General features: G+C 44.7%; 1 protein-coding gene across 9 annotated transcripts in view; it reads right to left on the bottom strand.

The window, feature by feature from the left end:
* Positions 1-20,182, bottom strand: part of c10h8orf34 (chromosome 10 C8orf34 homolog) — a 198,727-nt gene that overhangs the window by 4,917 nt on the left and 173,628 nt on the right. For 6 of the 9 annotated variants that reach the window (XR_011666439.1, XR_011666438.1, XR_011666441.1 and 3 more), the window contains exons 12-14: positions 4,400-4,989; positions 1,359-1,455; positions 59-121 (exon numbers count right to left, since the gene is read on the bottom strand). Coding sequence is in view for 3 of the 9 variants with exons in the window: in XM_071328775.1 (XP_071184876.1) it covers positions 1,359-1,455; positions 4,400-4,989 (687 nt within the window). In the remaining 6 variants the exon portion in view is untranslated. The remainder of the gene's footprint in view (positions 1-58; positions 122-1,358; positions 1,456-4,399; positions 4,990-20,182) is intronic. The other 3 variants (XM_071328775.1, XM_071328777.1, XM_071328776.1) reach the window with 1 other exon arrangement.

The following is a 20,182-nucleotide window of genomic DNA, read 5'->3' as shown; positions in this document are numbered from 1 at the left end:
TAAATTCAATTAATTGACTTCAACATGAACAGAATTATGTACGATGAACTGTACTTACACTGTAGCGGTATAATCCACCCACACTGAAGAAGTTGGCTATGTGTGGATATGCACTCTCCTTCTGTATGTTTTTTCAATGACAGAGACCGGTATGCAATGAAGGGGAGACAGAGAGAAGGGAGATACTGAGTTGGGCCGGTAGGTGCCGGGATTCGTGCCCACACAGTCAGGGGAATCATATATGTGCTGAGGGCGGTGGTCTTAACTACAAGGCCAACGTCAGGCACGTGTTCTGTGTGTGTGTGTTCATTGACGCATTTGTACAATACCAGGATCTGAAGCCATCTCTGAGGATGTGGCGATACGCAACTCTCACCATAAAAGTTAAGAGCACGTACATTTGATGGCTTGATAGGACTATTGAGACCATATTATCTTATTATTTATTACATATGAATAATTATGACATATTACTACATTCAACCGATTTATTTATCTGAACATCAAGAGGGGACTTCTGATCTAATTATGTAATGTTCAAAGATGGAGGCTGCGTCCCAAATGGCACCCTATTCCCTATATAGTGCACTACTTTGTCCAGAGCCCTATGGGCCCTGTACGGAATAGGGTGCCATTTGGGACACACTCCTAGTGATGTCATGTTCAAAGGACAGAGAGAGAGAGAGCTACGTCGTACCCAAGCCAGACTTATATAACGATTTATGGATTCATGAGATGCAACGGAGAGTCCTTCATGTCCATCGACTAGCTCTTAATGTGAATAAATCTCTTAAATGACGGCTGGAGATGTAATCTTAGACGATATCAACAACCTTATCCACCCAGAAATCACATATTCAGCTTTTAAAACTTAACAAGATCTCTGCCTCCTGTGTAGCAATGGTCATTTCATGACTAAACTCTCATTTTCTTGTACTGAATTTAACAGCGTACATTAAGGTATAAATCCCCTTTTTTAGGCCGACGGAAAGCCATACTCTGTACATTAATCACAGAAAATTGAAGTAATGACATAAATAAATTGAACTACGGAAATTACAGTGTTGGCATTAAGAGGCATTAAGAGAGTGATCGGTCATCTTATGGGACAGTAGAATACCACTGACTTCATGAAAAAGTTTGACACTGTGAAACACTGAGGAAAAATGACTTCCCTTGTGAGTCAGTATGGGAGAGAAAAGACAAAAAGGTGGGGAGAGAAATAAACAGCAATGAGGATAAAGATGGAGACAGAGGTAGAAAGAGAGCAATAAAGGGAGAAAGAGAGAGACAGGGCCAGAAAGAGATAGAGCAGAGAAAGAGAGAGAGTGGATGAAAAGTGTCAGGTAAGGACTCACACTTGTCCTGCTCAGGTGGTTCCAGAAGGTCACTCTCTGTGTCACTGGGAATGTGCCATGGCTGTCTGATGGCCTGCAGCTGCTGGTAGAACTCATCCTATAGGAGAGGAGATGGGATGGGAGGAGAGGAGATGGGAGGAGACATTACAGGGTTGACTCAAGCTGTAGGTAAACAACAGGTGTCTAATTGAGTATAAAAAAACGACCTACAAATCATTTTGAGAGGTTGTTTTTAAGTTTAACAAAGTGTGATGAGCTCCATATAGTGATGAGCTCTGGCCGTGATAGCATAACAACAATGTATACTATACATACAACTTGTTTGGAATTAGAGAGATAAATAATTGAATCATCATGATGGAAAGCTGCATACATAGCTATACATTTACAAACGTAGGCATACAACATGAACTGGGCCAAGGTTTAAAACATGTTCTTCTGGAAAATATATATCTAATACAGCTGTTAGAAGTCTGTAAGCAACTTTGAGGCTTGAACACATCGCACAGAATGTGGATCTAGAGTTCGTCTGCCGATCGTTCAGCACGCTGTGTTTTATGGACCACCCACTGTAGACGTCTGACTGACGACATTTAGGTCGATTCTACATGTAAAACCGGTGCGCACTCGGTTTGCAAATTACTGCCGGCACTCTGTTCAGAGGTACTAAGTACTCTCGGCTGGCAAACTGTTGATGTGTCTGAGCCTTTATATTCTGTCATTTTTAAACCACTCATTTATTTTTTTATTTTTTTGTATTTCTAAACGTCTCGATGGTTGAAAACAGAGAAAATCTATCTATCGCTCTCTCGCCCTCTCGTTCCATCTCCTCGCTCTCTTTCTCTCTTGTTCCATCTCCATCTGTCGCTCTTGCTCTCTCGTTCCATCTCCTCTCTCATTCCATCTCCTCTCTCTCTCTCTCGCTCTGTCTAAAAGGAAAATTACAGAGAAATTGTTAGTGAACTAGAAACCAAAGAGTTCCCCATTTTAGTTCTACAGCTTTTAAAACCAAGTACACCTTGAAGTATAGTCCTCGGGGCCAAACTTTAATAAATAAATTGCCCGTGTTCCCTTCTAATGGCTTTTATGTGTTCTAGTTTTGTTCCCGTCGAAAGGATTTTATGTGTTCTAGTTTTTCAGTGTTAAAAGGTGATGGATGTTTCCCAGCCAGTCAGTAAGCTGGTCAGCCAGCCACTCAGTGAGTCAATCAGTCATTTAGCCAGTCAGTAAGCCAGCCTGTCAGTTAGTCTCGATGGTGGAGAAAGAGAGGACGCCTCCAAGCGTCTTTTGTCGAGTCCTGGTCAAAAGTAGTGCACTATTAAAGGGAGTAGGGTGCCATTTGGGACGTAAAGGCAGTGTTTCAAGAAGAGTTTACAACAGGAAGAGGAAGAATCAGGTTTGTACATCCATTCTTTACTGTCCTCTCTCTTGCTCCCCTCTCTCTTGCTCCCCTCTCTCTTGCTCCCCTCTCTTCCTCTCCCTTGTTTTCTGTACATCCAGTTTTATAAACAGGCCCAGGATTCTATCTCTGTCTCTGTCTCTGTCTCTGTCTCTGTCTCTGTCTCTGTCTCTGTCTCTGTCTCTCTGTCTCTCTGTCTCTCTCTCTCTCTCTCTCTCTCTCTCTCTCTCTCTCTCTCTCTCTCTCTCTCTCTCTCTCTCTCTCTCTCTCTCTCTCTCTCTCTCTCTCTCTCTCTCTCTCTCTCTCTCTCTCTGTCTCTTGACCCTCTCCACCACTAGCTGTCTACCAGGTGATGCACACTCACACAAAGCACACACACACACACCTCATACTCACAGAAACACACACACTCACAGCCAACACTGCTGTCACATGTTATAGAGACATTGAACCACTGGACACTTCCCGTTTCACTCTGTGTATTTAAATACTGTATCCTCGACATAGCTTATTCTAATATTTCTACTACTGCACGATGTATTCTTACACTGTTTATACACACCACATATTTATTTACATTCTGGATTATTGACATAGCTCATTCTAATATATCTACTGTTGTACATATAATTCTTAGTATATCTGGTGTAAATTCTCCAGCTATACTGCACATACGTCTAGATTGTATTTTGATTACTGCTACACTGCTATTTGGGTTGTTAATTGGATTCCTCGTCCTTGATTTCTTGTTTCTTTTGTACTCTTTCTACATTTTAATTATTTGTGTACTTTGACATTTTACTGCAATAAACTTTGATTTGATTTGATGGCTCTCTCTGTTCTTCTCTCTCTCTCTCTCTCTCTCTCTCTCAGTGGACACTAGTCATCCCGCTGGTCCAGGTGGCTCCAATCATTTGTGAATCAGAATCAGGTGACTTCGCTCCGCTCGCTGGTGTTTTTGATAATCTCAGTAGGCGTCAACCTCAAGCAACTGTCCAAAAAATACAGAGGAATCACAAAACTCCTGCCCGCAATTAATAAAGCCCTCAGAAAGGGGGTCTCATATTTAACAATGTGGCTGTGAAGTAGACCATGAAAAGGAACTTGAGACAAAAAAATCCCATTGAAATATTCCCCTTTAAAGCCAGACACATTTTTTCCACAGTGAGTAGACATCCTACTGTATGGACCTCCCATCACTATGCCACACCCCCCATGATGTCTCTGTGTGTGTGTGTGTGTGTGTGTGTGTGTGTGTGTGTGTGTGTGTGTGTGTGTGTGTGTGTGTGTGTGTGTGTGTGTGTGTGTGTGTGTGTGTGTGTGTGTGTGTGTGTGTGTGTGTGTGTGTGTTCTATGCGCCCTCGCGTGCTCTCATGTTCTAATGCCAACCTATTACAACCCATTACATTACCCAAGGAATTACAATAAATTAGGGGTAAATTTCACTTCCATGACCCAAGGTTTATGGTAATTAAACCTGGGTTTTTCTGTTCTTTTACACACTGGTTCATCCTAAATGACCTACTGCATGACAAACGAAGGTCAGTTTTGACTTATCCCTCTTATAGTTTAGGTTCTGATTTTGAAAGGCTGATCCTAGATCTGTGCTTTAAGGAAACATCCCCCCGGTGTGAGTGGGTACCTCTGACAGATAGGCCCTGAGGCTGGAGGCCTTGCCCAGACTATCTGTCGTACTCAGCCCAGGAGGGGTGAGCAGGGGCCTGGGTCGGGTCGGTTGACTGGTAGGGGTCACCGGTCTGCTCCTCGACCTCCTGAACGTCACCTCCTTATGACCCCCGTGACCTCCAACACCCGGGGTCACGGCCGTCATGGCCGACCTGGAGGTCAGCAGGCTGTTGGGGGTCATGGGCCTGCTGCTGGGGGTTCTAGGAGTTGTAGTTCTGCTGCCGGGGTTGCTGGGAGAATGAGTTCTGTGCCCAGTCGTCATGGTGAGGGAGGTTGGTTTCCGGGTGAGCAGAGGGCTAAGTTTGGGGCTGACCAGGGGGTAGCCTATGGAGCTGGGCTTGGCTGAGCGGGCGCTGAGGATGGGGGACTGGGGTCTGGAGGGTGGTCTGGAGGTCTGGCCTGGTAAGGGTAGAGTGTTGGGGAGGGTTCCACCCGGGAGGGAGGTGTGGAACAGAGGGGTGAGGAGCAGACTACTGTGGGGGCTGTTGGGGCTCCGCTGGGCTAGTTTCCCCTGCTCCGCCAGTTTGGCCAGGTCCTTCTCCACCTCTGGAGGGGCACAGAGACAAAGACAGACAGGTTTGATAATAAAATGAATTCATGACAAATAACATACTGTATAAAAGTAAGGCCAAGGGACATAGTCAACAAAATATCTGGGCCTTATTATATAAAACAGAGAAAGGGCAAAGGTGGGCCATGTTCAGATATGCACGCTTATCTTTCAAATCTTTCAAAAAAAGCATCGCAACGCTTTCATTGATGTGTGTTTCTGGACTAGAGACACAGGATGGACTCATTTACATTACAAAACATCCCAGAAGATATCACAGGCTTCATAACAGGAGAGTGGGACTGCTGCCTTTCCTTTTCATGATGTTTGTCTTAAAACCCCTTTCACTGGTCATTGAAAACAATATTTACTGACTCTGTAAATTGTGGTGAATCCTGCTTCAGTAAAAATTCCGGATTGACATTAAAAACGAATGTCACATAACATGAAGATTGCATCCCAAATGGCAACCTATTTCCTATGTAGTGCACTACTGTTGACCAGGGCCCATAGGGCTCTGGTCTAAAGCAGTGCACTACATAGGGAGCAGAGTGCAATTTGGGACGGGTACCCTATTTCCTATGTAATGGCACCCAATTTCCTATTTCCTATGTAATGCACCCTATTTCCTATGTAGTGCACTACTGTTTACCAGGGCCCATAGGGCTCTGGTCAAAAGCAGTGCACTACATAGGGAGCAGGGTGCAATTTGGGACACACAGAAGTGTTATTCCAAAATTCTGAAAATATATTTGTTTGCTTTATTGGTAGTTACGAAAACAGTTTTGTTTGTCAGAGGATGGGATAGGACTGCCAATGAGAACATCTGGGGGTAGCCTGCTCTCCGCTCCTCATCTCCCTGTTTTTGTCCTTTTTAAGGCTCTGACGCTGTTGGGTTTTCAGCGATCCAAGCTGGGAGTTATCATGCGAGAGGGATATTTTCAGGAATGACTCACCGCGAAGAGTTCGTACCAAACGGCACCCCATTCCCTATAGTGCACTACTTTTACCAGAGCTCTATGGACACTGGTCAAAAGTAGTGCACTATGTAGGAAATATTATGCCATTTGGGATGGACCCTAACTCCCTAAGAATTCTCAGAGAACCGTGTATTTGTGACATTTAATAAATGACACGTAGTGGAAGCATTACATGTACTTCATAAACCTTGACTTCAACCATTTATGAGCAAAGAGAGACTTCTCCAAAACAAACAACATTTCATTTTTCCACGCTTCAAAAATGCAAAACACATGTTCACTCATCGCAAATGACTAGCTACAGTCGATCCACATATTGCAAAATACTCCAAAACTACTATGATACTGTAGGTCAACTAACATTATACAAGAGCACTGAGCAGAGTTGGAGAGATGATTTAATCTTGTTTGAAAGTTTAAGAAGTGTGTGTCTGTAAGTTTGTTTGAAAACTCATCTAAATTGTTTGTATTGTATAGCGTCCATCCGGCACCCTGTGTATTTAATTCCATGACGTGGATAACTATATAGCTGGATCTGTAGTTAATTAGTTGTAATTGTAACAGTCTCTTGAAACCAGACAGAGATACTACACCATGGCAATATGTTCACTTACTGTATGTGTGTGTACATCATACTGACATTGTGTTCTTTGTTGTTTTAAATTAAACTCAGATACTGTGTGTGTGTGTGTGTGTGTGTGTGTGTGTGTGTGTGTGTGTGTGTGTGTGTGTGTGTGTGTGTGTGTGTGTGTGTGTGTGTGTGTGTGTGTGTGTGTGTGTGTGTGTGTGTGTGTGTGTGTGTGTGTGTGTGTGTGTGTGTTTGCACCATACACTAACATTGAGTCCTGTGTTGTTTTAGCCCATATGCTGTTGTAGACTGTGTTTGTAGACCTGCTGACCTCTGATCCAATAGAGCTATATAATATAGGAGAACATGTCTGTATCCCAAATGGCACCCTATTCCCTATATAGCCAGTACTTTTGACCAGGGCGCATAGGGCATATATAGGGAATAATGTACCTGTGTGTAGAAATGAGAATATATGAGCAACTGAGATTATAGGAAGCTTTATAGCCTTAAACCACTCATTTTCGGTGGATTGGCAATCCCTGTAAAGTATCCTTCTTTTTAAATGAAGCCATTTCATTGCGGCTCTGCCACATAATTGGAAGAGGCAATTACTTAAAGAAGAAATTAAAGAATTAGTCTATTAGCCACCCATTAAAAACCTGAAAAGGCAAAAAATGATTAGTGTACATCGAAAAATGTATCAGTTTCACTTAAAGTCAAATGGTTTGACAGCAACGCTGCATAAAATTAAGTCAGTTGGGATCAGGCTCTTTGATGTCCCAATACCTTGGAATCTGGTCTATGAACTGGTTTATACAAATCAACTGACACGTCAATCCGTTCGTTTTAATTGAAGATATTGTCAGGTTTTGGCCAAGACTGTTCGGGTTTTGGTCACTAGATGTCCCCATTGCACCTTTTTTGTACCTTTTGTTTTTCTTGCTCTAATTATTGTTTGCACCTGTAGGTCATTCCCTTGTTAGTATTTAAACCCTGTGTGTTCCTCAGTTCCTTGCTCAGTGTTTGTAAGTTAGCACCCAGCCTCAGCCCAAGCCTTGTTCTTTACAGATATTTATTTTATTGGATTTTCCAGAGGTTCTCTGGTTTAGTTCTTGTGTATATTTTGAGTAGTCTTTTGAGGTTTGTTTTTTCCCTGCTGTTTTGTACCACTTTGTGGAGTTTCTTTTGTATTTTGGAGGATTTCCATTTTGTGCCTCTTGGCTTTATTTTTGGACATTGTGGATTTAGTTTCTTTGCCTGAAGATTTTGTTCTTTAATTAAACCACCATCTCTAGTACTGCTGTGTCTGCCTCATCTTCTGGGTTCTGACGATTATTAGTGACTGTTTCTCGCACCGGGTCCTGACAGAAACACTGAGCCATTATAATGAACCCAGAGGCAGCCAGTACCCAGGATCTTTTTTCCATGCTGTCCCACCACGAGGGGACTGTCCAACGCCACGAAGCTGCTCTGGTTCAGCAAGAGGCCTTAATGGCTAGACATTCTCAACTTCTGTCAGAGATGCTGACTTCCATAAAGCAGATTTCGGATCGACTTTCCCCGGCAACCGCTTCTGCTCCAGTTCATCAGATTCAAGTGCCCCTGGCAGTTAACCCCCTGGCTGAACCTCGTCTGCCGCCTCCCCAACGGTTCTCAGGGGATCCGAGTGTTTGTAAGGGGTTTTTCACCCAATGTTCTCTCTCCTTTGAGCTGCAACCATCGTCGATTCCCACCGACCGGTCCAAGATAGCATATATCATCACCCTGCTGTCGGAAAAAGCCCTAGCCTGGGCTACTGCTGTGTGGGATGCCCAAAGTCCCTGCTGTGCCAGCTACTCTACCTTTGCTGAAGAATTCAAGCGAGTGTTTCAAGGTCCTACCAACGGCCCTGACTCAGCCAAACAGCTCCTGACTCTCCGCCAAGGTCGGCGCAGCGTGACGGACTATGCCATCCAGTTCCGCACTGTGGCAGCAGCAAGTGGCTGGAACGACGAGGCGCTCACAGTGTGTTTTTTGAAGGGTCTTTCTGACACCATCCAAGATGAACTGGCCACTCGGGAACCACCGGACAACCTCGAGTCCCTTATCAAGTTGGCTTCACGCATAGACCAGCGTCTGAGAGAGAGAGAACTCAACCGTAGACCGCTCACCCTAGCTCCTATCGGTTCCAGCTCCGAGTCTCCACCTTTATCCTCGCTGGCTCCACCAGAACCCATGCAGGTTGGACGCATCTCCCAGGCTGAGAGAGACCGCCAGATGAGGGAGCGATGCTGTCTATATTGCGGCAAACCGGGCCATTTCCGCTCCACGTGTCCCGGGCTCCAGGGAAACGCACTCTCCCGTGCAGGCCTGGGAGGACTGTAACGGGAAACATAACCTCCTCCCATCCATCCAACTCCCGCCTGCTCATTCCAGTTACCCTTTCCTGGGACGACCACGAGTTTTCTCTTCAAGCCTTGGTAGACTCTGGAGCCGCAGGTAACTTCATGGATGGGGTCTGGGCGAAAGAGAATGGCGTTCCTTCTGAACCTCTGAGTGACCCCATAAGGGTTACTACGTTGGATAGAAGCCCTTTGGGATCTGGACTTGTTACTCGTGCCACTACCCCCTTGCGACTTTCAGTTTCCCAACACCAGGAAGTGATGAACTTTCATCTGATCTCCTGTTCCGAGTTCCCTCTCGTCCTTGGTTATCCCTGGCTTCACAGCCATAACCCTCACATCGACTGGTCTGTGGGCACTATCAAGCAGTGGGGTCCTACGTGCCAAGCCACTTGTATCTTCCCGAGTTCCCAGAGTTCCCCTTCCGAGTCTCTAGAATCCATCGACCTGTCCCGAGTTCCCGAGTGTTACCATGACCTCAAACTGGTATTTAGCAAACAGAGGGCCACCAAACTACCACCCCATAGACCTTACGATTGCACCATCGACCTGTTTCCGGGGACCTGCCCTCCCAGGGGTCGGATCTTTTCCCTTTCTCCTCCCGAACGAGCTGCTATGGATACCTACATCAAGGATGCTCTGGCAGCAGGCCTCATGCGTCCATCTACCTCGCCGGCGGGAGCAGGGTTTTTCTTTGTGGCCAAGAAAGACGGTGGATTACGACCTTGCATCGACTACCGGGGACTCAAAGCCATAACCGTTCGTAACCGCTACCCCTTATGGCCACAGCCTTTGAGCTGCTCCAGGAAGCAGTTGTATTCACTAAGCTTGACCTGCGGAACGCATACCATCTTGTGCGGATCAAACCCGGGGACGAGTGGAAGACCGCTTTCAACACGCCTACTGGTCACTACGAATACTCGGTGATGCCCTTCGGCCTGACCAACGCTCCGGCTGTGTTCCAAGCGCTCATAAACGATGTGCTTAGGGATATGCTTAACATCTTCGTGTTTGTTTACTTGGATGACATCCTCATCTTTTCGAGCTCCCTTCAAGAACACACTAAGCATGTCAGACAAGTGCTCAAACGCCTCCTAGACAGCCATTTGTACGTTAAGCCGGAAAAGTGTGAATTCCATTCCTCTCGAGTACAATTCCTGGGATTTATAGTGGAACCCGGTCGAGTCCAGATGGACCCCAAGAAGGTAGGGGCGGTAGCGGATTGGCCCACCCCCAAGTCCGTTAAGGAAGTTCAGCGTTTCCTGGGCTTCACCAACTTTTACCGCAAGTTCATCAAGAACTTCAGCTCAGTGTCAGCCCCTCTCTCAGCTGTAACCAAGGGTGGCAACACAAGGTTTCTGTGGGGAAGAGAAGCTGAGACGGCCTTCCAAGGACTCAAGCAGCGCATCCTCTCTGCTCCCATCCTGACACTACCAACGGCGGATGAACCTTTTGTGGTGGAGGTAGACGCATCAGAGGTTGGGGTTGGAGCTGTCCTGTCTCAGAGGGGTGAAGACAAGAAGCTTCATCCTTGCGCCTTCTTCTCTCACCGGCTTACCCCGGCCGAGAGGAATTACGATGTGGGGGATCGTGAACTCCTAGCGGTTAAGATGGCATTGAAGGAATGGAGACACTGGCTCGAGGGGGCTTCTCAACCGTTTCAAGTGCTTACGGACCACAAAAATCTGGAGTATATCCAGCAGGCGAAGCGGTTGAACTCCAGACAAGCTCGATGGTCTCTTTTCTTCAGCCGATTCCAGTTTATTCTCACCTATAGACCCGGGTCGAAGAATCTCAAACCGGATGCCTTGTCACGAGTCTACTCTCCTGCCATTCGAGAAGATACTGACATGACTGTCCTTCCGGCCGCTAAGATCGTGGCTCCGATCTCGTGGCAAGTGGAGGATACCGTGAAACAAGCTCAAGCCATCGAACCGGGCCCTGGAGGAGGTCCTGCTAATCGGTTGTTTGTTCCCAAGGCAGCAAGGTCCCAAGTCCTTCTGTGGGGGCACTCCTCTCGCCTCACCTGTCACCCGGGCGTAGGTCGCACCTTGGAGTTCATCCAGCGTAAGTTCTGGTGGCCCACCATAAAAGAAGACGTTGCCACTTTCGTCAAGGCCTGTTCCGTGTGCTGCCAGGGCAAATCTTCTCACCTCCGCCCTCAAGGACTCCTTCACCCTTTATCTATTCCCCACCGACCCTGGTCCCATATCTCGTTGGACTTTATTACTGGCCTTCCTCCGTCCCATGGTAATACTACGATCCTAGTCATCATCGACAGGTTTTCTAAGGCGGCCAGGTTTGTTCCCTTGACCAAATTACCTTCTGCCAAGGAAACAGCTGAGTTGGTGATTAACCATGTGTTCCGAGTCTTTGGGATTCCGCAAGATATGGTTTCCGACAGAGGTCCCCAGTTCGCCTCAAGGTTTTGGAAGGCCTTCTGCCAACTCATAGGGGCCACGGCCAGTTTATCTTCAGGGTACCATCCGGAGTCCAATGGCCAAACTGAGAGGATGAATCAGGAGCTGGAAACCACCCTCAGATGCATGGTTTCCAACAACCCGTCCACATGGTCATCCTTCATTGTTTGGGCCGAGTACGCGCACAACACCTTGTGCTCCTCCTCCACTGGTATATCCCCGCATGAGTGTCAGTTTGGCTATGCGCCTCTATTGTTCCCGGACCAGGAGGCAGAAGTCAGAGTGCCTTCAGCCTCGAGGTTCATCAGACGCTGTCGGCTTACGTGGAAGAAGGCACGTCTTAATCTTCTGCGTTCCTCTCAGCAGTACCAACGACAAGCCAACAGACGTCGCCGTCCCGGTCCTACCCTGTACCCCGGCCAGAGAGTATGGCTCTCAACTAAGAACTTACCACTACGGGTGGAGTCTCGCAAGCTGTCCCAGAGGTTCATCGGTCCCTTTAAGATTGCCAGGAGAGTCAATCCCGTTACTTTTCGCCTGCACTTACCCAGATCCCTTAAGATCAATCCAACATTTCACATTTCTTTATTAAAACCTGTTGTTTTTTCTCCCCTTATCCCGGCAGGCAGACCTCCCCCTCCGCCCCGTGTCATCGGTGGCCAGTCGGCTTATACCGTCCACCGGATACTGGATTCCCGCCGGGTGCAGCGGTCCTGGCAGTATCTGGTGGACTGGGAAGGCTACGGTCCCGAGGAGCGCTCCTGGGTTCCTGCCAAGGACATACTGGACCCTGACCTCATTCGTCAGTTCAGGACCCTCCACCCTGAGAAGGCTGGTAGGAACGTCAGGAGCCGTTCCTAGGAGGGGGATTCTGTCAGGTTTTGGCCAAGACTGTTCGGGTTTTGGTCACTAGATGTCCCCATTGCACCTTTTTTGTACCTTTTGTTTTTCTTGCTCTAATTATTGTTTGCACCTGTAGGTCATTCCCTTGTTAGTATTTATACCCTGTGTGTTCCTCAGTTCCTTGCTCAGTGTTTGTAAGTTAGCACCCAGCCTCAGCCCAAGCCTTGTTCTTTACAGATATTTCTTTTATTGGATTTTCCAGAGGTTCTCTGGTTTAGTTCTTGTGTATATTTTGAGTAGTCTTTTGAGGTTTGTTTTTTCCCTGCTGTTTTGTACCACTTTGTGGAGTTTCTTTTGTATTTTGGAGGATTTCCATTTTGTGCCTCTTGGCTTTATTTTTGGACATTGTGGATTTAGTTTCTTTGCCTGAAGATTTTGTTCTTTAATTAAACCACCATCTCTAGTACTGCTGTGTCTGCCTCATCTTCTGGGTTCTGACGATTATTAGTGACTGTTTCTCGCACCGGGTCCTGACAGATATTATATAAAATACTTGCTACAAAGACAATGCTTAATAGATGGGGCATTGAACAGTCAGCCTTACACAGACTCTGCCACGAGGAAACAGAATCAATAGAACATGGTTTCTGGTACTGTCCATCGGTGGCTCACTCTTGGAGTCAGGTCCAGGAATGGTTGTTATGTCATAATATCAGGGTTCAGATGAACCTGCAAACTGTGCTGTTTGGGGATCGGAAAAACCTTGATCAGTCAATGGGAAAAATCATTATACTTTTGGGTAAAGTCATTCTTTTTAGGGCAATATCAGTACAAATAGGGAGGCTCAAGACCCTTATAAGACCTCACAGTAAAATGGAGGGTGGTATTGCAAAGGGAAATAGCTAAATGTTATTATACTGAGAAAGATGGGTTAATCTGTGGACATCAGAGGGTTGGAGTTAAGATCAGAATTAATAGTTGATTGGACTCTGTATGTGAAAATCCAGCACTTGCAGAAAGAGGAAATTAGGAATATACAGTACAGTATGTATAATTATTCAACTACATGTACTGTACATGTGAGCAAAAATATCTGTAAGTAGCAGTAGAAGTATTGTTGTCCTTTAGTTTACTCCAATCAGGGGAGGGGTGGTAGGGTTGGGATAATTTTAATTTTTTTATAACGACAGCTTTGATGACAGCTTTGCACACTCTTGGCATTCTCTCAACCGGCTTCATGAAAGAGTAGCCACATGGAATGCATATCAATTAACAGGTGTGCCTTGTTAAAAGTTCATTTGTGGAATTTATTTTCTTCTTAATGCATTTGAGCCAATCAGTTGTGTTGTGACACGGTACAGTAAGGGTGGTATACAGAAGATAGCCCTATTTGGTAAAAGACGAAGTCCATATTATGGCAAGAATAGCTCATATAAGCAAAGAGAAACGACAGTCCATCATTACTTTAAGACATAAAGGTCAGTCAATGGGGAACATTTCATGAACTTTGAACGTTTCTTCAAGAGCAGTCACAAAAACAATCAAGCGCTATGATGAAACTGGCTCTCATGACGACCGCCACAGGAAAGGAAGACCCAGAGGTACCTCTGCTGCAGAGGACAAGTTCATTAGAGTCACCAGCCTCAGAAATTGCAGCCCAAATAAATTCTTCACAGAGTTCAAGTAACAGACACGTCTCAACATCAACTGTTCAGTACCCGCAAAACACCAGTCTCAACGTCAACAGTGAAGAGCTGACTCCGGAATGCTGGCCTTCTAGGCAGAGGTAAAAAGCCATATCTCAGACTGGCCAATAAACAGAAAAGATTAAGACGGGCAAAAGAACACAGACACTGGACAGAAGGCCAGCATCCCGGAGTCGCCTCTTCACTGTTGACATTGAGACTGGTGTTTTGCGGGTACTATTTATTGAAGCTGCCAGTTGAGGACTTGTGAGGCGTCTGTTTCTCAAACTAGACACTCTAATGTACTTGTCCTCTTGTTCAGTTTTGCACCGGGGCCTCCCACTCCTCTTTCTATTCTGGTTAGAGCAAGTTTGCGCTGTTCTGTGAAGGTAGTAGTACACAGCATTGTACGAGATCTTCAGTTTCTTGGCATTTTCTCGCATGGAATAGCCTTCATTTCTCAGAACAAGAATAGACTGATGAGTTTCAGAAGAAAGTCCTTTGTTTCTGGCCATTTTGAGCCTGTAATCGAACCCACAAATGCTGATGCTCCAGATACTCAACTAGTCTAAAGGCCAGTTGTATTGCTTATTTAATCAGCACCACAGTTTTCAGCTGTGCTAACATAATTGCAAAAGGGTTTCAAATGATCAATTAGTCTTTTAAAATGATAAACTTGGATTAGCTAACACAACGTGCCATTGGAACACAGGAGGGATGGTTACTGATAATGGGCCTCTGTATGCCTATGTACAGTCGTGGCCAAGTTTTGAGAATGACACAAATATTAATTTCCACAAAGTTTACTGCTTCAGTGTCTTTAGATATTTTTGTCAGATGTTACTATGGAATACTGAAGTATAGTGACAAGCATTTCATAAGTGTCAAAGGCTTTTTTTAAACAATTACATGAAGTTGATGCAAAGAGTCGATATTTGCAGAGTTGACCCTTCATTTTCAAGACCTCTGCAATCCGCCCTGGATTAACTTCTGGGCCACATCCTGACTGATGGCAGCCCATTCTTGCTTAATCAATGCTTGGAGTTTGTCAGAATTGGTGGGTTTTTGTTTGTCCACCGCCTCTTTTGGATTGACCACAAGTTCTCAATGGGATTAAGGTCTGGGGAGTTTCCTGGCCATGGACCCAAAATATCGATGTTTTGGTCCCCGAGCCACTTAGTTATCACTTTTGCCTTATGGCAAGGTGCTCCATCATGCTGGAAAAGGCATTGTTCGTCACCAATTGTTCCTGGATGGTTGGGAGAAGTTGCTCTCAGAGGATGTGTTGGTACCATTCTTTATTCATGGCTGTGTTCTTAGGCAAAATTGTGAGTGAGCCCACTCCCTTGGCTGAGAAGCAACCCCACACATGAATGGTCTCAGGATGCTTTACTGTTGGCATGACACAGGACTGATGGTAGCGCTCACCTTGTCTTCTCCGGACAAGCTTTTTTCCGGATGCCCCAAACAATCGGAAAGGGGATTCATCAGAGAAAATGACCCCAGTCCTCAGCAGTTCAATCCCTGTACCTTTTGCAGAATATCAGTCTGTCCCTGATGTTTTTCCTGGAGAGAAGTGGCTTCTTTGCTGCCCTTCTTGACACCCGGCCATCCTCCAAAAGTCTTCGCCTCACTGTGCGTGCAGATGCACTCACACCTGCCTGCTGCCATTCCTGAGCAAGCTCTGTACTGGTGGTGCCCCGATCCCGCAGCTGAATCAACTTTAGGAGATGGTCCTGGCGCTTGCTGGACTTTCTTGGGCGCCCTGAAGCCTTCTTCACAACAATTGAACCGCTCTCCTTGAAGTTCTTGATGATCCAATAAATGGTTGATTTAGGTGCAATCTTACTGGCAGCAATATCCTTGCCTGTGAAGCCCTTTTTGTGCAAAGCAATGTGTTTCCTTGCGGGTAACCATGTTTAACAGAGGAAGAACAATGATTCCAAGCTCCACCCTCCTTTTGAAGCTTCTAGTCTGTTATTCAAACTCAATCAGCATAACAGAGTGATCTCCAGCCTTGTCCTCGTCAACACCCACACCTGTGTAAACGAGAGAATCACTGACATGATGACAGCTGATCCTTTTGTGGCAGGGCTGAAATGCAGTGGAAATGTTCTTTTGTGATTCAGTTCATTTGCATGGCAAAGAGGGACTTTGCAATTAATTACAATTCATTTGATCACTCTTCATAACATTCTGGAGTATATGCAAATTGCCATCATACAAACTGAGGCACCAGACTTTGTGAAAATGAATATTTGTGTCATTCTCAAAACTTTTGGCCATGACTGTACAGTAGATATTCCATAAAAGAATAAACCGTTTCCAGCTACAATAGTCATTTACAACATTAACAATGTCTACACTGTATTTCTGATCAATTTGTTGTTATTTTAATGGACAAAAAAAATTGCTTTCCTTTCAAAAACAAGAACATTTCTAAGTGACGCCAAACTTTTCAACGTTAGTGTACATTTTAAGGAAAACAGTGTGTTTTACAATAGTTATCTTTTGTTTGTTTTTAATCCCATCCTTGAGCTACCCTCAACCCCTCCTATCTACAGTATCTCTAAAGACCATCCAGTTCTGAACATATATACATTTTACGGACAGTGTATATTTTACATGAGTTATCGTGTTGTTTTTAGTCCCACCCTTTAGCTCCACTCAACTCCTCCCATCTATCTACGAACACCATTTAGTTTTGATTTCTATTTGCTATATATTTTTCAACTGTGCTGTGATGTTTCACAAATGTTCTGAACCTTTCTATTCTCATAGTTTCTACGGATTGTAAATTAAAGATAAATATTCTGATAAAAGTATTATATTATTGATCGATTGACTAAGAAGTGCTATCTGCAGGTTTAGCTCCAGATAAATCGCGTCGAGAGATTTACAGAGTTAGCAAAACGTCACACCGGGGTAGCCTACACAAAACACAGCCCTTATTTGAAGTGTTTCTAAAATCCCCTATGGGAAAAATGAATTGTGGAAAAACAATTGGAACCATTTCCCTCTTTGACTGCTAGTTTTTATGGGTAGTATGACTCATACTGTGGTGCTCTATAGTGTGTAAGCCAGTGACAAAAAAAAAAGAAATTTAATACATTTTAAATTCAGGCTGTAACACAACAAAATATGGAAAAAGTCAAGGGTGTGAAAACTTTCTGAAGGCACTGTACATGGGTTCTTCATGCATTGCCATACTATTTCATCACAGTGTCAGATCTGGGTTAGTAACTTGAGAAAACAGGAAACATCTACTGAAACACCAAATGTAAACCTATAGGAAGCGACTTGAATATCCAACTGTACACAGCAAGTGATAAATGAATACACAACTACTTCTAATGTTGAGAAACTGTACAGGAAGCTGCTTTTATAATGACATATTTCGGTCAGTGTTATGCGAGTGTTTATAAGCAGTGAAGAAAATGAAGTAGTGTCATAGGTATGAGGGCGTGAAATGTCATACTCTCCCACACAGCACCCATTCTACCATGACCAATATAGTTGGTGTTTGATTCAACTAAACAGGATATGCTGATAAATAATCGGTTCCCATAAAGCCGATATGATCATCTTGAGCTTCTTACTGATGTTATGATAAACAAAAGCATTCTTTCGCTCGGTTTGGAAAATCGTTCTTCCTGATCGTAAATGATTTGGGTGTTGATGCAGTCATGCTGTTACTGTAAGTGTGACGAAGATAGTTCCCCTTCCACTCCTCCTCCTGTCCTCTCCAATTAAAACATGGCTCTCACATCCCGTTTATTAAACATCTAAGACGACGTCCCAAATGGCACACTGTTCCCTGTATCGTGCACTACTTTTCACCAGAGTCCTTGTCAAAAGTAGTGCACTATAAAGGGAAAAAGGGTGCCATTTGGGACACATTCTAAAAATCAGGAATGTATTTATCTGTATCTTGATTAACTCGCTGTAGTTCAAGTACTGTGCTCTGTGTTCACAGTCTGGGCTGATGCCTGGCCTCCAGACTAAAATAAGTGATGACAATTGTTTAAAAGACAATCAAGGTTGGAGGCATCAGGACTCAAATGCACTTAGCACAAGGCGGGTGGGAGGGAGGAGGCAGATATCATCAAGGAGAAACTCTTTGATCAGAAAGAGAAGGTATTTAGTGATAGAGTGCAGGACCACAGCATTACAACACCCTTACAACTGTTAGATCACATGCAATGCTTTATTGACTCCGGCTTCCAACCTCTCCAAAATGGAAACTTTAAAGACAGGCACACTGGCGGGCACACGCACAGGCACGCACACACACACACACGTTAACGAATCAGTCATCTCTTTTCGTTTGGATAAAATCTGCATGGTGTCGGCCAGAATGAGATGTACTCCCTGAATAACATTAAACAACATGATTACAGATAAATGATGTAGAACGGAGAGGAGAATTATCATGAATCATCAGTTTTAGCATTACCCTAAAACTGATCCCAGATCTGTGTGTGCTCAAGACTACTCCATTGCTGCCTTTGTTTGGCATAACAAGGAGCGACAAGGAGTTGGCATGATAAGACAAACAGACTGGCAGTCAGACTAAGCCTAGACTGGTTCCAGGTCGGTAAACAGCATGTTTTATTAGCCAACTGCTCTGACTATTCACATTCCATATCATAGGACTAAAGCTAGTATTACGCACAGACTTCAATCATCAAAGAGATTAGGGTTGCTAAATTCTGGTGACTTTCCCAAAATTCTGAAAAAAGTTTTCCAGAACTCCTCGTTGGAGGATTCCCGTAATCAGGAGAATTAAGCAATGAGGTAATTCACCAACTGGAATTCTCCAAACGGTATTTCTGGAAAACCTGGGGATCTTGGAAAAGTTACCGGAATTCTGCAATCCTAGTATTCTACTTGAGACATGTCTAATAATCAAATGGGATCTTTTGGTGGGAAAAAGTAACCTATTACTTATGTCCACAGGGATTACAAAAGAAAGTAGATTAACCTAATTTTATTTCAAAAACGGACTAGTAGAAGGGGAATGCACCATGACCACATCATTTGGGGTGAGAGAGGAGATAAAAGGAGAGGCGGTGGGTTGAAACATGGAACAGATTAGCAGCTAATAGAGGCATGAAAGACAGGGAATTAAGTTGTTCAACGTCTCCCTTCAACTGCCTGGTGGGGAGCCCCCTGATTCAATACAGCCTAACTTAAGTAAAACAACTAGAAATCAATGCCATCTGATGGCTTGAGGGTGTTTCATAAAGAAAGAGTGCAAAGTGTGCCATGTTGTCAACACAACGACTTTAAGGACTTCTCTCATGCCCCATAGTGCCAGGCAGTGTACACATCTCTATACACTCAGGGGAAAATCCTAACTTACACTTACATTTTCACTTAGGCAGAAGTTTGGAATATTAGCCCCTGAGGGAAATTGCTAAGACATTGCATTTAGTTCAGTGGAGTAGGTAGAGAAGTTGCCCCTAACTGCTTATACAGGGTCAGATCTTTTTTTTATCCATTTAATGGTTACGGAGAGTATTGGGAGTTGAGTAATCAGATCTTAGATCTGTGGTTAAGAGAAACCTCTACCTCAGTGCAATCAGTAGGAGGGTGTGGGAGACAATAGTCTATCGCTGTGGAGATTAATTATTGAGACACTCAACAGTGATATTTTTAAGAGCCTTTACTAGCTGCTCAAAGTGAACGTGTTGCCAACACAGGGCCTCCTCTTGTGTCCCAAAGTCAGCCAGTTTATTATTCTCCTGACGGGACTGTGAGGGAGAGACATATAACAGGCTACCAATGAGCCGATACGTTTTTGAATTATGAGATACACAGCAGTGGCATTTTCAAAAGCTCAAAGTGTGCATGTTGCCAACATAGGGCCTCCCCACTGTGTCCCCAAAGTGCCAGACAGGGTTCTGTTTTGCTAGTGAAAGCCCTGTGTGAGGGAGACAGACCCATACATACAACAGGCTACCAATGAGCAGATGAGCTGAGGTCTGAGAAGACGCAGAAGACATTTACCAGCTGTGAGTGCCTCTGCGTGACATTAATAGTTACACTAAGTGTGGTCAAAATGCTGGACATTACCCTAGAATTTAGACACGTGCAGCAGAGGCTGCATCCCAAACGGCACTTTATTCCCTATATAGTGCACTACTTTGACCAGGGCCTGTAGTGCACTACAGTAATAAGGGAATATAGACCCTTATAAACCCTTTTGGGACACAGAAGAGATAACCACAGCTTAAAGGAGGAATGTGCAGAAACAAACAATTGGGTGACACATGTCTTAGGTTGACTGTGGATGGCGACTTCACT

Source organism: Salvelinus alpinus, chromosome 10 (genome assembly GCF_045679555.1).
Source record: "Salvelinus alpinus chromosome 10, SLU_Salpinus.1, whole genome shotgun sequence".
Lineage (NCBI taxonomy): Eukaryota > Metazoa > Chordata > Actinopteri > Salmoniformes > Salmonidae > Salvelinus > Salvelinus alpinus.
Note: the sequence above shows the minus strand (reverse complement) of the source record. Positions and strands in the feature narration are given on the sequence as shown.